Raw genomic sequence first — 15,878 nt, forward strand, 5'->3', positions numbered from 1 at the left:
CTCTTCTCCGGCGTGTCCACGGTATTGCCTCGGGTTGTTTGTTGCTGTGGAGTCGAAGCTGCGGCGGCGGGGCCCTGTGGTTTACGATGACTGGCTGCAGGTGGCCCTTTCGGCGATCTTCCGTGGCGCCAGCCGTGCCTGATTTCGTTCTTTGAGTTCTCCGTCAAAGTCGGAGTTGCGTTGTCTGGCCGCAGGTCGGCATGTTATCGATAAGGGTGGGCTTTGCCCTGTGTGTTTCAGTCTATGGGAATGGGCTTGGCCCTTGTTGTTTCAATTTTTGCCCGGTTTTCCGTAATTAACTGGGCAATTCTCTTCTGCTTATTTAATAGATGAGGCAATCTTTGCCTCCGTTTCTAAAAAAAACCATTTCAACATTTTCCTTGGTCAGAATGGCGCACTCATCAGCATTGTTCATTTCAATGGAAGGAGTCAAGCTCTTTCATTTACAAGCAGCCAACCAAAATTATCCTTTACTTTTGGGAACATACCAGTCTCTCTTTGTTTGATCGTACGAGAGAGTCGAGCAGCTGCCGTTGCGGTAATCCCATGACAGCACCTTCTTCATCAAGCCGCGCAGCCTCTCAGCGCCTGGACCAGGCTCTAAAACAGAGTCTTCCTGTCTAGACAAACAAGGGTCAGCCCCTCCTTCAAAGCTCCCATTACACCATGCCCCAGGAGTGAAGCGGCCTTCAGAGCGGTGCAGAAGCTCACGGTCGATCCTGTCCAAGACCTTGTCTTCCTTTGGAAACTTCCGTGCAAAGGGCGCGCCACTCTTGACCATGCTGTTGAAGTCCTTCATGGAGAGGGTCAGCGGATGCTGTTTTGCAGGGTAGTCCCAGGCAATGTAGTGCAGGTCATGACCAACTGCAGTGCCCTGAAACTCATCAGAGTTGCAGATCACAGTATGGAAATAACCTTCTGGTGAGGAGATGAAGTTGACATAGTACATCAGGAGGGTGCGTGGGAGATTATCCCAACCCCATATGCAGTACTCCAGGAAGGATTTCGTGAGCATTATCCAAGCAGAACCTGATGATCCCAACAGGGAGGGCTGTCATGTTAAGATACACTAGAAAGTGCCGTTTCAACAAGAAAACATGCCTTAACACTCAACAGACAGCAAGACGACCAGTTATAAAGTTGCTCACATTCTCATCCTTATACACAAAAACTTTTGATTTTCCATACTACTATTAATTCAGTTTGTATCCCTGTTTACTAGAATAAAATTTGGAGTTACTTTCTTGATGCCAACAAATGATTCCATACACTGTTTCGCAGGATAAGGGTTTCCAGTTTAGTAACAAGAAATGCAAATAAAAATCATATGCATAGTTAATACAAACTTTTGATCATTTAAGAATAGCACGCCGTCTTAACTAAATTAGCGCCCTGATTCAAATACTTTTGCTCACAATACCTCCAGACTGATATGCCAATACAACAAATAGCCACTGTTCTTTATGCAAAATGTACAACTTGAACTAAGAAGCTATAGCAAGTGTAAAAATTAAGAGCACAATTGAATAAATTTAAGCAAGTGGTTCTCGAAGGCCCCATGTCATGTATGCCGACTGCCACACAAATGTACTGGCTTATGGGTAGAAATGTAGAATTGCAAATACTGGAATCAGAAAGCAGTCCTACCAGTATATAATTTGAAAGATGTTGGCAATTCTCGCCGCTCAGGTGTCGTAGAAAGGTCAAACTTTTTTGAGAGATAAAGCCCTGGGTCCAGAACTATGGGTTTTGCTCTTTGGATCCTGTGATGAAAGCACAAAGACATCAGAGGCAAAGTAGTTTGTGAAGGATAAACAGAGCTAGATAATGTAAATCAAAATAAAGTGTTTACACCATTAAGAAAACGTACCTTTTCCATCCAGATATTTGCATGTGCTCTATAAAATTAAGATTTCTTGGCAAAGACGAGAACACATGAAGTATATCTGTACAAAAATAACAGCAGTTAACTACTTATGGAGTATGCAATAAATTAAGTATATCAGCACAGAGATACTATCAGTTCACACTACAAGTACACTGCCTTCAGTAGTTATGTTGTTGATTTAGTGTAATTTTAAACGAACACTGCACACTGGCACTTCACCACCTGTAACCTATCCATGGCTTCTATCCTCTAGAGATCGACGTAAGTGATGCTTCCTGACGCTTACAATCTTCACTCACTGAGGAGGCTATCCTCTACATAAGTGATGATAATGCAGAAGATATCTGATTAAGCTAGTCCAGACTGCAGGCGTAGGGCAACATATGTGGCCCCGAAGCGCATATACTATGAATGATTTTAATCTTATGACATGATATTGTTGCCAGAGCACTGCTACGCAGACGATTTTTGGACGACAAGCCAATCAAACCGTCCATGTATAGCAACAAAAGGCAGGACACCCCTTGATGGACCATCGTCTGATGGTCGTGCATACTGTTCGTCGTGTGCACAGCAATTCCGATGTTGCCAACACCATTCTACAGTGCTCTATATCAGGCAACAGGAGTACAGTTTCAGCAGGTAAATCAAGGAATGAACATAGTACCACATTGGCTGGTTTGTGTTTACCAATCATGAGAATGCAGCTCCAGCTTTCATTTAGTTGCTCAATGCAACAAAAGACTGGTCCCTGGACAGGAGTGGTATGCACTGCAGGAAAATAGAGATGGAAATGTTGAACAAGAGCACTAACCATCTTGCGTCATGAGGGGATAATCCGAGGCGCTGAGGTTGATGAACCAGTCCCACTCCAAGCCTTCTTTGAGGAGGATCGCCACGGCGTGGAGCGTGCAGGCGACCATCGTCGGCCCCTTGTACGTGACCAGGTTGCCCTTGGCGATCACCCGCACATTCCCGACCTGGCTGAACATCGGGTCCCCCTTGACGTACATGGCCAGGTCAATCCTCTCCCGGGGCGGCGCCTCCAGATCCAAGTGCAGGATGTACTGGTTGCGCGGGTGGTATATCGCCTGCAGCACCCTCCGCATCCGCAGGCCGTCGCCCTTGGTGCCCTCCAGGAGATACGCCAGCCTGGGCGGCTCCGCGTCGGAGTCGTCCGAGTTCACGGCGGCGTTGTCGGGGTTGTCGTTGTCATCCAGCAGCCGGTCCTTGGCCTCGGGTTCCACTGACTGGCCGCTGTCTCGCTGCGACGGTGAGCCTCCATCGTCCCAGTCGGTGAACGAGACGACGTCGACAAGGAAGGCGTCGTCGCCGGCCAAATAGGGCGGTGAGAAGAGGCCGCAGGCGGCGGCCAGGAAGAGGGTGACCGACACGAGGAGGCTCGCGAGGAAGGGGAGCAGCCACCGGCGGTCGTTGAAGGGCCGCCCGGGACCGGAGTTAAGGCCACAGCTCTTCCTCATTTGCTCGTAAGCATTCCACTAGTACACCGCAGTGGCGGAGCTAGAAAAAATGTCAACGGGGGCGCGCACGACTCCAAATCCAAAGCCTGTGCTTCTCGAATCGCTCTAACTTGCGCACCTGCATTCGCGGATCACGTCAAGAACAGTGAGTAAACTCGAATTTGTAGCCGTCGTTCACACTTCATCAAATTCCCAATCCTAAATCGGCAAACCCCAAATGAAGGGGAGAAATTCGAAGGAGCGTTACCTGTGCTCCCGTGACCCCGCCGGGTGCCGCGCCACCGCCCTGCGCTGCCTCCTGCGAGAAACCGGCCTGAGGGATCCAGATTGGTTGCTCCGTCCGGCTCCACGCTTTGGTCGGAGCAGCACGCTGGAGTGGTTGAGCTCGGCAGCGTACAGCACTAGCAACACCAGATTTTCCTCTCCTTTTTTTTTGATTTTTTTAGTAGGGCAGCACGAGATTTTCATTTTCACCTTGGCTCGACTTAAAAAAAAAATCAGATCTATCATAAATAATCACATGAAGAACAAGACACCTCAAACATAATAAAAATTAAATCAGGGTCCATGACCACCGAACGACTATTATCGCCACCGGAACGACGCGCCGTTGTCGCCGCTCCCATATCGGGGACGACCTGACCTTGTCAATAAGAGCAACTCCAACCGGCCGACCCATTTCGTTCGCCCATGTTCATTTGGGTCGCGGCGGACAAAGACGTCGGCCCAACGCGGCGACCTAAACCCAAAACGGGCCTGAAATGCGTCGGCGCGGACACGAAGTAGACACGCCGCGCGTCCTCTCGGTGTCCGTCGCGGCCTTACATGTGCCGGAAGCCAAACACCCCATGCGGTCGTAATTAACGCGGCCACATATCAAGGGCCCACCTGGCAGTGTGCGGAAGGCCGCGTGCCAGTCCTTTTTAATGGACGCGTGTGGTGGGGCCGGCCTCATCCACTTCCCGTCCACATCTGGCCACCTCGCCGGCAACCACAAAACCCTAGCCCCAGCCAGCCCGAAACCCAAGCAAGCAAGCCATGGGCTTCTTCAGCGGTAAGGGGAGGGAAGGGGAGGTTCAGCGCCGACTGGATGAAGATCCTATGTCTCATAATCCTTCTTCCTCGTCTCTTCTTCTTCCCCAACAAACCATCGCACGTACGGGCCGCACAGATCTTCCCCAATAGGCGATTGGATAAACATACTATATGAACGAAAATTAGGTGTCAGCCGTTGGATGGCTGAGTTTGGTTTGATCACATGCGGTACCACGTGTTAGTGAAAAAGGAAAGCCGAGGCGCGTTTCCTTGATTGGGTTTGCGGCGTGCTGGACCGACTGTGTGAGGGTGCGGTGTGACCACGACAGGCGTGCGTAAGTGTACCTCCTTTTCATTTTGAACTTGTAAATCACAACATCTGGTTTGAGAGGGTGAGCGAATTCGATTTTAGTACGTACTCTGTTAAAAAAGAAGGGCGGGGTTTTCTTTTGCGGGATCGATCGATACAAATCTTGATTAAAAATGCGACGGCGGGGCGGCCTAGTGTGTGTGGCCCATGTTCGGATTGCTGACATGTGTTCCCACATGCGGGTGAAATGGCAAGCCAATTTGCGTTGAGCCGCGGGGCAGATCGAACATGCGCTGATCTGATGCGAACGCGACAGGCGTGCGGTGAGTGTTCCTTTTCCTGGTTTTAAACTTGCGAGGATAACCCCCTCAACAAAAAAATGTGAATATAACACTTGGTGGTTCTTTGCCTTCGCGCAATACATTGATGGAAATCCCGATTGTAATGACGCTGAATTTTGTAGTAGTAAATCCGGTAAAAACGCATCCTCTTCTCCCCTCCGACCGTAATCATCGCGTTAATCATATACTCCCTCATTTTCGTAGAAGTATACAAGGCCACAAACTCATATCAGGTACTACCGGGATAAACATTAAAGTCGGTTTAAGCCAATGTTAAAAGCTAGCTTTCCTCCTAGTTTGATGTGTCAATTAATGCGTATTTTTTCCAACGCCCAACAAGCTAACCCTCTCACTCCTTAGTGGTTGATTAATACAGCACATGCAAATCAACCTTCTCACTTTCGCATGCATGCAAGGGGACATTAATGTCCTTGGTTCCTAGTACGAGGCAAACCTCATCAATTTTACCTCGATTAGTGTCAGTGGCCTTATATAGCTGCAAATTATATTTTTGATAGTAGCCTTGTATACAAAAAATGGAGGGAGTAACTATTTGACTTCCTTCCACATTACGGTGACGTCGATGATATCTCCATCGCTATGGCTTTGGCGAAGTGCGTTCGACGGAGCACACCATTGAGGCAGACCGAGGTATGTCGTTCACAAGTGTCACCTGCATGCCGAGACAACCGCCTTCTTTGCATCCAGGAAGTCTGTTGAACCAAAGAAGGCCTAAATGTAGCATAATAGCGTCGTCCGTCTAGCTTACTGCGATAAAGGTGATTTCTCGAACAAGACGATGGAGAAGCGGACTCAGCGAAGAATGAAATGATGGTTGCTTCGTTCGTGCTTTGTGATTTGGCACCTCACTGCTTTGTGATTTGTGATAGAAGGGGCACGGGAGTAGACTCTGTGCTCTATGCATGCGTCTAATCACGGGAGAAAGAGGAGACATGTTGCATTTTTCTATTCCTTCAATCAATTTGGCATCGGCGCACCACGGAGCTTTGGTTCCCTCTTTTTTGGCTTTGGCAGCACCCTCCATAATGGTTCCCATCAATGCCAAAAGCTATTTTACCATTTGGCTACACATTATGAATGCCCTTAAGTGTACCACTTGGTTTTGCTCCTTGGTGCTATCTATACAAATCTCGATTATATTAATCTAAAAAATATAACAAGATTAGTAAAAAGGAGGTGATTTTGCCGCGGGGGAGGTTTTTTCATTTTAGAGGAGGTTGGCTTGACAGTTTGCTAACATGCGGTCCACGTGTCAGTGATGTACCAAGCCGATCCGCGTCCCACATGAGGCAGAACAACGACAGAAGCAACGGGTGGTTAACTTAAAGAAGATGAGGGAGAAGCGGATTCAGCAAAGAGTGAAATGATGGTTGCTTCGTCCTCCAACTTTTTTTTCTTTTAGCATCACTTCGTCCCTCCAACTTAACTGCGGGAAAGGTGCAACTTTGTGATTTGAGGTCTCATTGCTCATTACTACTGCGGCGCCACGATCGGGGTGTGTCCCCCTGCTGATCTGCACTATTATTTGGTGCATGCCACGTGGACCCAATTGCTTAATGTCCCACATGTCAACAAAAGGGACTAGAACATTTATGAAAGCGAGCGCTCCACTGTTACGACGGAGGAGTACACAACACAGCGGCCCAGCGAACTGTTACTTGTACTGTACTATACTACTATAGTTTTTTTGTTTCGCATGATCCATCGACACAAACCTGATTAAACGGGTGAGGGCGGGATTTTTCTCGCTCGGTAGGCAAGGTAGTTTGACATAGTCGGTTTGACACAGAGAGCGAGAGAAAGATGTGAAATGCTTGAATGTGTACCCCTTTGTGTGTGTGTGTGTGTAGTCCGACCTTTCATATCACAAGATGATACTAGCCATACATTTTGACGCAATTTTAATATATGCAAACTGAATAATTGAAGTAACAATATGGGATCTAAAACTAAAAACACATATATTTATTGTGTTAGAGTATAGTACTACAATATTGCATAGTTGTTAGATGTAACTTGCGAGAACGTGTAGGAATGTACTTTTGAAGGGCCTACAGAGAGAAATTTGTCATACGTGGATTCAATTATTATTTTTATTCGTCTTCATAGCATTTGTAACTCATATCTAGAGTTTGTACGGTAGACGTGAATGCTTCTTCGCTTTTACGAAACCAGTACAACAATAATAGGGTGGCGTGCACCAATTTAGGCCGTGGGAGGTTGTCCTACTCGGCTAGAGCGACAAAAGAGATAAATACACTAGCGGTCAGTGTATTTTAAGCAAAAAGCATAATACGGTCACCGAACTTCAGAATACGCTCATTACGGTCATTATATGGTGATTATACGGTCACTCTCTCACCGTTCAGCATCAGATTGCACTCTGTTGACTGGCCAAATAGTCTACGTGGCACTATCTTGAGTGGTTAAATTGACCATGTTCCTTGTGGGTCCCACCTATCAGTTGGCAGAGGGAAAAAAGTAATATAAACACAAATTTACGCCTGCGCGACAAGACTCCAACCCGTGCGCGGGAACCACCTGGTTGTGTATGTGTGTGTCAGGGTCTGATGTATGTGCATGCACGTGTAGGTTGAGCGTGAGCGTGTGTTGGTCGTGTGGTGTGTGCATGCGTGTGTGTGTATGAGTGTTGTGTGCATGTGTTTGTGAGTGCGAGTGTTGCATGTGTGCGTGCGTGTCTGCATGCGAGTGTTGCATGAGTGCATGTGTACGTGTGAGTGTTCCGTGCGTGCACTTCGTGTGCATGCGTGTATAATCACCACACTACCTCTTGTGTATTAAAAGAGCCAGCTCAGCATACCAATACAAGACCACCTTGTTCGTTGTGCCCGCAGTCACGACTTCGAATACCCACCGTCCAATAATTTATTTTCGTTTGTTTTCATTCTTATACCCGCCGACAGGTGGACCCTATGGTAGTGAGATAATGTGTGTTGATGATGCAACACTAGATGTGTCACGTGGAGCGTTTAACTGGTCAACTAATCGTGTCTTGAACAAATACAGAGCTCTATGATGAACCTGTGACTGTATAATAAGCACAAGACGTATATGGTGGCCATAAAGAGTGGATTCTGAAGTCCAGCGAATGTATCGTGCTTTCACTTCAAATACAGTGATCGTCGGTGTATATCTCGCGAGAGAAAGATGAAACATGCGTGAATGTACTGGGGGCATACTTTTAGAGGGCCTAGAGATAGTCTGTGTGCGTACATGAAAGGGGCGTAGAGGGGGTGCAATGGAGAGAGAGATGTTCTTCTTTTCTCTTTATAATGACTAACTGTATATATAGTATAAAATATAAAATTCACAATGCGGAGTAAATATCATTGGGTGCACCATGCAAATTAACTTTCATACTCCATATAACTTTGTAATATTGTATATATGTAGATTTTCTAAAATAAATTTTTGGCCACATTTTGTGTAGTTTTTATTCAAAAGGAATGTTATATGCGAAGTAAAAGTGAAGAGAGGGCTTTTTAGATCAATGGGGCACATGATAAGATGTAACATGTGTGAATGAGTACTTGACGTGTTTGACAGGGGCTAGAGAGGGTATGTGTACGTATTCGAGAGGGGCATGGATAGAGGGGACGGGGGGAATGAGAGAGAGAGAGAGCACGAGAAATGAGAGAGGTCTAGAGAGAGAGAGACGAATAGGACGTCTCGGTGAGAGATGCCCTTGACTGTGTCTATGCGAGGGAGAAGGGGAGAGAGGCATGAGCAGAAAATAGTGTGTGGTGTGTGTATTGGTATGTGTGGGTGTGAGGAGATACCGAGATCTAGGGGTAGAGGGTGTGTGATCGTGTGAGGTCTAGTGGGCCAAGGTGAGGCCCCTGTGTCAGTTCTGTCCTACGCCACATTGCTCGGCTCGTGAAGCATTAGACGAAGACCCATGAAGGACGTACAAGACAAAGATACCAGAGCCGTGAAGGACTCTGTGTCCACTAACAAAGCCGACTAGGGTTTTGTAACCCTAGGTCCTGGTATGTACAAGCTCGGGGTCTAGTTCTTCGATAGTATACACAAAATCCCTTGGTATCCATACTCACAAATATACATGACCTGGAGTACGGTATTACTTGGATCACAACAAGGGCCTGAACTAAGGTAAACCCTTATCTCTGATTACCATTCATCCAACCTAACTGTAAGGGACATCGTACTGAATGCTCTGCTGGAATCATATTCGTTGACTAGGAAGAGAGGTGGAGACAATGCGTGTGATATAAGCCTAAAGATAATGTGCGTGCGGGAGACGCGTATGCAGGTGTATGTATAGAGAAATGGCGATGGGGATCGTGCGTGCGTATGCGTGTGAGAGAAAGAGTGCTTGTGACAAAGGTTAGTGAAAACAGTCGATGGATATACACCATGTGCGTGTATGTGTGAGAGAGAAAGTTAGTGCGTGTGTGAGGAGGGGCATAGGAAAGTGAATCTATGCATAAAATACTGGCGTACACATTGATTTAAAATATAAATTGTATCCAAATATTTGGATGGGATCATGATATTTCGCAATTCGCGTAAGAAATGATCATTGGTCTATCAAACATCCATATTCTATCAAATTTGAGCATGTCTATGTTATTATTCGACATAATTGATCCATAGAGTTAGTATTTTGAAGTCCAGGCAATGCATCGCTTTAGAAATTCAAATATAAACGTGAGTATAGTTTATGTTGTGTGTGTAAAGCATATTATACATACAGAAGTTACATAGTGAACATTCTAAATAGCTAGCTAGGAACTAGCATACATTTGAATTCAACTTAAGATGGTTTAAAATATTTAAATTCAACATGAAGTCCATTCAATTATTTGAATTCGAGATCATGACATTTGTAAATCATACCTAAATTAAGGCGGCATCAATCTTTGCTCTGCTTTTGTACATAATAGCATATATAGTCGTGTACAAAATATATTCAAATTTACCTCCTCCATTCGAAAATAATCATTGTTATAGGATTTTCTAGAGTCAAAAATTCCAAAAGAAGCGCATAATTTAATGAGGTTTTCAAACATACAAGGTCAAACTTAATGTTATCTATTTAGGTCAATGCTAAAAGTTCAAGAGTACTCTGAACGTGAATGCTTTTGTTTCAAAATTTCAAACGAAGTGCCAAAAGAGCCTCTACTCGCCCGAAACCGCATTGACCAACGTTTCGTAGAAGGAAATTACTTTTCTAACTCTGACCCGTGAAACCTACCGACCTGCCCGACGTCCAAAGGTCTAAACCGGGGTAGGTCTAGAGGCCACGCAACCGCCTCCGAAAACATTCATACACCATGGGCGCCGAAACACACATGCGCTAGGCCAAAATCGCTCCTGCCCACTATTTGGGACACATGGGATTACCGTCCTACCCCCTACACATAGTAGGTTTGAAATTTAAGAGGGGGACAAAGTTTGTACTTTCCCCAAATTTCAAACAAGTGCGTCCCAGACCGAAACATGGTTTCCCCTTAGCTCCCCCCGGCCCCCGTCTGATTCCCCATTCATACTTCGTGGGTGCCAAAACTCCCTCTCCACTAGCCGCAAAACCCCAGCGTCCTCTGTCTGCCACCCCATTGCACCGATCAACCGCCGCCCTCCTCCATCACACAGGGGCCGATACCCCGATGTCGTCGTCCACCGCAACCACAACGCCTCCACGGCTAGCAGTTGAAGCCGAGGCAAAGCTGCCTCCAGGACGCCGACGTGCACCGTATCATGCCAGTTCAATCATGTCGTCTCGCGCCTCACCATTGTCGTTCTACGTCACCACCGTCCGCTGCACCGGAGCTATTCCCACTATGATGTCGTTCGCCGCCTCGGATCTGCTTCCCCTCCGTAGACAGACGGCCACCGCAACACAGTCAACAACTTGTCCATGGGTTCGTCTAAGGCTCCACCGTCCCCCACAACATTGGGCCCCCTGGTAAAACTAAGAAGATCGGCTCGAAATCAGGAGGACGTATCACTGACAGCCGGAACTGGTACTCCTCTTCCCTTATTCGTGCAAATCTTATGTGTTTGCTCATACGATATTCATCCCACAGAAGGTACATACTAGGTGTTCCTAGTAACTTGTGATGCACAAGGTTTCTCCTCATGTACAATTTCACCTTAGCTAGAGGTCCGTCGCCCAACTGGATTTCAATTCCTGGTCAGTTGATTCGCATTTAAAGGAAGCACCACCCACAGAGGCGGTAGTCCGCCTGTTCACCGGGGAAGCAATGCCTCGGTGTTTATCTTAGGGGTGTGTGGTGCACATGAGCTGTTGGCGCTCGATCTAGAGGTCGGCCGGGCTTAAAGGGATGGCTGGGTGGCGGTGTCAAGCATGGCGGTGGTGTGATGTCGAGGGAAGGGCGGGGCAGCGGAGGTAGGGGTCTGGGCCGGTGGTCGTTGGCGGTTCGAGAAAGATCATCTACAGTGACTGGTGGGAGGTAGACGAAGGCCATTTGCCCGTTCCTTGTAGATCAGACAGTTCAAAAAAAAATCAACTAACCCATTTATTTTCAATCGACTGTTATTTGGATAGGACCACATGTGGTGGTGTGCTGGAGGAGTACTTGCATTTCCCAGCCATCCCTGTGCTCATATTTCAAAATCCTAGAATCTATTTCGTGTGCCATACATGCACTACTGCAGGATGCTGCTAACGCGATACTACGATCAGAGACCCTTCGATGAAACTGTGTGCGATGCAATAATCGCAAACGGTGGTATAAAAAACCCGTCAAAAAAGGTGCAAAATGTTTGCGATGGCCGATGCATCAAACACGGTTCAGATTTTAGTTGCATGTGCGATGCAGCGCATACGATTCAGTTCAATTAACTGTTTGCGATGAGGAGGAACAAAAGAAATGGGTATCCAGATGAAGGTGTGTGCGATATATAGCATACGGTTCACTCGGATGAACTGTTTGTGATTAGGCAACACAAAAGGAACGGTCAGCCAGATTAAGGTGTGTGCGATATATAGCATGCGGTTCACTCGGATGAACTATTTGCTTTGAGCCAAGAGAACAGAAACGGTTCAATATAACAAGATGTGTGTGATACGTGGCAAACAGGCTTTAATCAGAAATGTGTGCGAAGACTGATAATAACACAGATGATTGCTGCTAATAAGCCGTTTGTATTGTGGGCAAATGCTTGGTGGTATACAATTGTCAGCGATTGATGAAATCATCACTGACGGGTTCCCTAGTATGGTCCGTGTGCGATGCCATTGCACACAGGACAACAACATATGTACTTATAACTTATAAGGACTTGATTCCATAAACAGATTGAACATCTAATTACATATGTGGCTAGTACACACATGACCTTTGCACACACCAAAGTACATTCCAAAATGCCTAGGAAACTCAAATAATGTATAAAAAGGCAAAACGAACCGTGAATAATTTCAGATTTTTAGGACGACGCTACTATAGTTGCATGTTTCCTCTGTAAAATAAATCAAGGTGGGAAGAGACAACGCATGTCGTTTCACACACATAGGTGACAAGGTCCCTCTCGGAACCATGAGCCTTTTTGAGAGAAGCTCCGGTTTGTAAGAAGTTTGTACCAAACCTTGTCTCGAATTGGACTAATTTTTTACCACAGCATGTTGGTGCTATGACATAACACCATGCCAAGTTTCATGATTTTGAGGCGAGTTTTGGATTTACGGTAATTTTAGAACCAGGTTTCTCAGTGTTTACTGTCGAGTCGGCACCGCCCTGGATAGGCTTTTTCCTCGTGGGTTCCAAATGATACATCCAAATCTGTCACTACCATGAAGCTTTTCTTATTAAGAATTACAGCCCATTTGGTGTGCAAGCTGAAAATAAGTTTGTGGGTGCTAGTGGGCACTAAGAACTTGCGGTTCTATAATGAACACAGATCTCAAGGATCCCGTGAGAGTGATGTTCTTTCCCTATGTTGTGAATGCTTATAATATTTATGTCTTAATTAAAGAAATGGCAAGCCATTGGCCTAGTATGAAAGAAAATATGGGTCAAAACCGAGTTGAAAAGGGCAACAATATCTAACTCCAGCTAACAAACAGTACAAAAGCATGAGTGTCGTGGATTTGTCACGGCAGATGTCCTTGTGAAAGGACTTAGTCGTGGAGCCATCACTACGAGTTAACTTGAAGGGGTTAAAGCGGACACAAAGACACAAGGGTTTATACTAGTTCGGCCCCTTCGATGAAGGTAAAAGCCTATGTCTAATTGTGATGGAATTGATGTGGTTTCGATGGCTAGGGAGCAAACAAGCTTCGCCTAGGCTCGAGTTGTTGTTCTCTGTCCTTGAACCGCCGCCGGGTCGTCCCCTTATATACACGGGTGACGCCCGTCGGTCCACAGAGTCCCACACCGGTTCATACTCGTATCCCAGTTGGTCTCTCTCTATTCCTAACTTACAATGCAAGTTTACATATCAAGCCACGGCTACAGGTTCTAAACCAACTACAGGCCTTGGGCCTTCATCTGCTTAATCACCTTTAAACTACTAATGAAGCTAACCCGGCCCAGGTAGGCCGGTTCACGCCCAGTGGTAATATCCCCAACATTAGGCCCCAGATTGATTTGAACTGGTTCATGTCAATCCTTCACAAAAATCTTTGTCTTCAACATCTTCTGGTAATTGGTAAACCGCCATGTCGTCATCATCTCTGGTTGCTGTAAACCGGCATGACGTCATCATGAAGTTAACATTTACGACGCCTTCTTTTATTAATAGATCTTCGATACCCAAGGCAGCAGCTCCACTTCCGAATTTTGTGGCTCCTGGATTCGCGCGTGTGACACACGTCCTTTGCCTTATAAATAGGACCGAAGGGTCATTTCCTTTTCTCCCCTTCATCTCTTTCTCTTCGTCTTCCTCGCGTCGCCAGCCTCGGAGCTCCGCCGCCTCCATTGACCTCTGCACCATCTTGGGCCGCTGCATCAACCTGAACGTTCCAGAGCACTGCGGTAGCTTTCCGCGTCTTCCTCGATTCTGGTAAGCCTTCTGCTCTTCTTAACATAGATCTGTTCTAGGGTTTCGTGTTCTTGCCGTGTTCCTCACTTGTTCATGCTCATACCCAGACTCCTGGATAGATCTGTGAAACCCTGCTCTGATTAGCAGTAGCCTTTTAGCATCCACCTGCAGTTTCACGCTCAAGTCCATAGATCTCATCTACATACCTGCCCATTGATTCACTTCCGTTCTGCTTTAATCTTTTGAATATTTTCTGTTTTTCTGAACTTGCTTCAGATCCATTACTACAATAGGACCTTGTGAAACCTGTTTCTGCATACTTAGCCATCCGCAACCTCAATTGCTTTCAATGTTTAGATCAGGCGGTTTAACTTAATATAGGAAAAATTATTAAACCGGTATATACCATTAGTCCCCTTGTTGAACCGCCAGACTTCTTCAGTCTTATTATGCTACCTCATAGAAATCCGGTTTAAGTGTACTGCCTCCGGTTTAACATTGTTCATACCAGCGCATTCTTGAACCGGAATCACTTATTTCTTGTAGATCTCATCATGGCCAAACAAGTATATGAGTGCAACTGGGTTCCTTCTCGCGCCACAGAAACTCAGCTGGATGATTTAGTTTCGATTGGCGCTTTAGACAGCAAAGATACTATCCACTGGAGGGTTCCTGGTGATGAATGTCCTCCCACACCTCAAGAGGGAGAGGTTGTGATTTTTGCGGACCATTTAGCCCGGGGCTTCAAGCCGCCCGGCTCTAAATTTTACCGGGATGTGTTAGCCAATTTTCAACTCCGCCCGCAAGATACTGGCCCCAATTCTGTTACCAACTTATGTCACTTCCAAGTGCTCTGTGAGGTATACCTTCAAGAGAAACCCACAGTTGAATTGTTCAGAGACTGCTTCCACTTATACCGCCACACAGAATTCATTGATGGTCCCAATACCGAATTAGGCGGTATGGCAATTCAGAAAAGGAAAGAAATCACTTATCCCCATGCCAGACTACACAGCCACCCCAAGGAGTGGAATGCAACATGGTTCTACTGCAAAGATACTTCCCCTGATGATGAAAACCCTTTGCCTGGCTTTCATCCGGAGCGGCTCAGTAATACACACCCCTTCCCACAAAGGTTAAGTGCCAAGGAGAGGAGTAAATACGCTCCGCAATTATCCAAGCTCCGAGCCTTCATGGCCAACGGTTTAATAGGAGTAGATCTCACACGCTGTTGGATATCATGGAGCATACTGCCTCTCAGCCGGCGCTCCGGTTTAATGTGCAAGTATACCGGTAGCGTTGATGACCCACTCCGACACACCAACATCCAGCTCTCCGATGATGAAGTCACAGAGGCTGTGAAGAAAATGCTGAACAAACCGGAGCACCTCTGCGCTCAAACCGGCCTGCTCCCTTTCTGTGCTATCAACAAACCGCCAGCTGTAAGATTTTGATTATACTTTTTACTGAACCTGTTATTGCTATCTCTGTCTGACATCAATTGCTGTTTAACCAGGGTGATAATCCGTTTTGGAGCAAGAAGCTTCCACAAGATAAACCGGAGAAAGCAGAACGGTCAACCCGGCTAAAGACCAAGATCATCAAGAAGCCTGCTAAAAAGAGGAAAACCACTGCTTCATCTGATCCGGCTGTTGATGATGATGTGGGTAACTCGGACCTTGAGGTAGAACTCGATTCACTAGGCTTACTTTTTACACGCCTTATTGATGATGATACTTGTCAGGACGACGCTGAAGCCAGTAATGCTGATGTCGCTGAGGTAACTATTCTCTCTTCCGATTCAGATCCTT

At 46.3% G+C, this 15,878-nt stretch overlaps 1 protein-coding gene across 1 annotated transcript; it reads right to left on the reverse strand.

Annotated features, from left to right (window-relative positions):
- Positions 1-354: 354 nt before the first annotated feature.
- LOC119337389 (beta-glucuronosyltransferase GlcAT14B-like) lies at positions 355-3,780 on the reverse strand. The gene is made up of 5 exons (XM_037609519.1): positions 3,617-3,780; positions 2,703-3,487; positions 1,871-1,946; positions 1,648-1,763; positions 355-1,029 (listed from the first exon to the last, which is right to left on the reverse strand). The coding sequence occupies exons 2-5, from the start codon at positions 3,367-3,369 to the stop codon at positions 464-466; spliced, it is 1,425 nt and encodes a 474-aa protein (XP_037465416.1). The 5' UTR covers positions 3,370-3,487; positions 3,617-3,780; the 3' UTR covers positions 355-463.
- Positions 3,781-15,878: the final 12,098 nt, after the last annotated feature.

This window comes from Triticum dicoccoides, chromosome 7B (assembly GCF_002162155.2).
Source record: "Triticum dicoccoides isolate Atlit2015 ecotype Zavitan chromosome 7B, WEW_v2.0, whole genome shotgun sequence".
NCBI lineage: Eukaryota > Viridiplantae > Streptophyta > Magnoliopsida > Poales > Poaceae > Triticum > Triticum dicoccoides.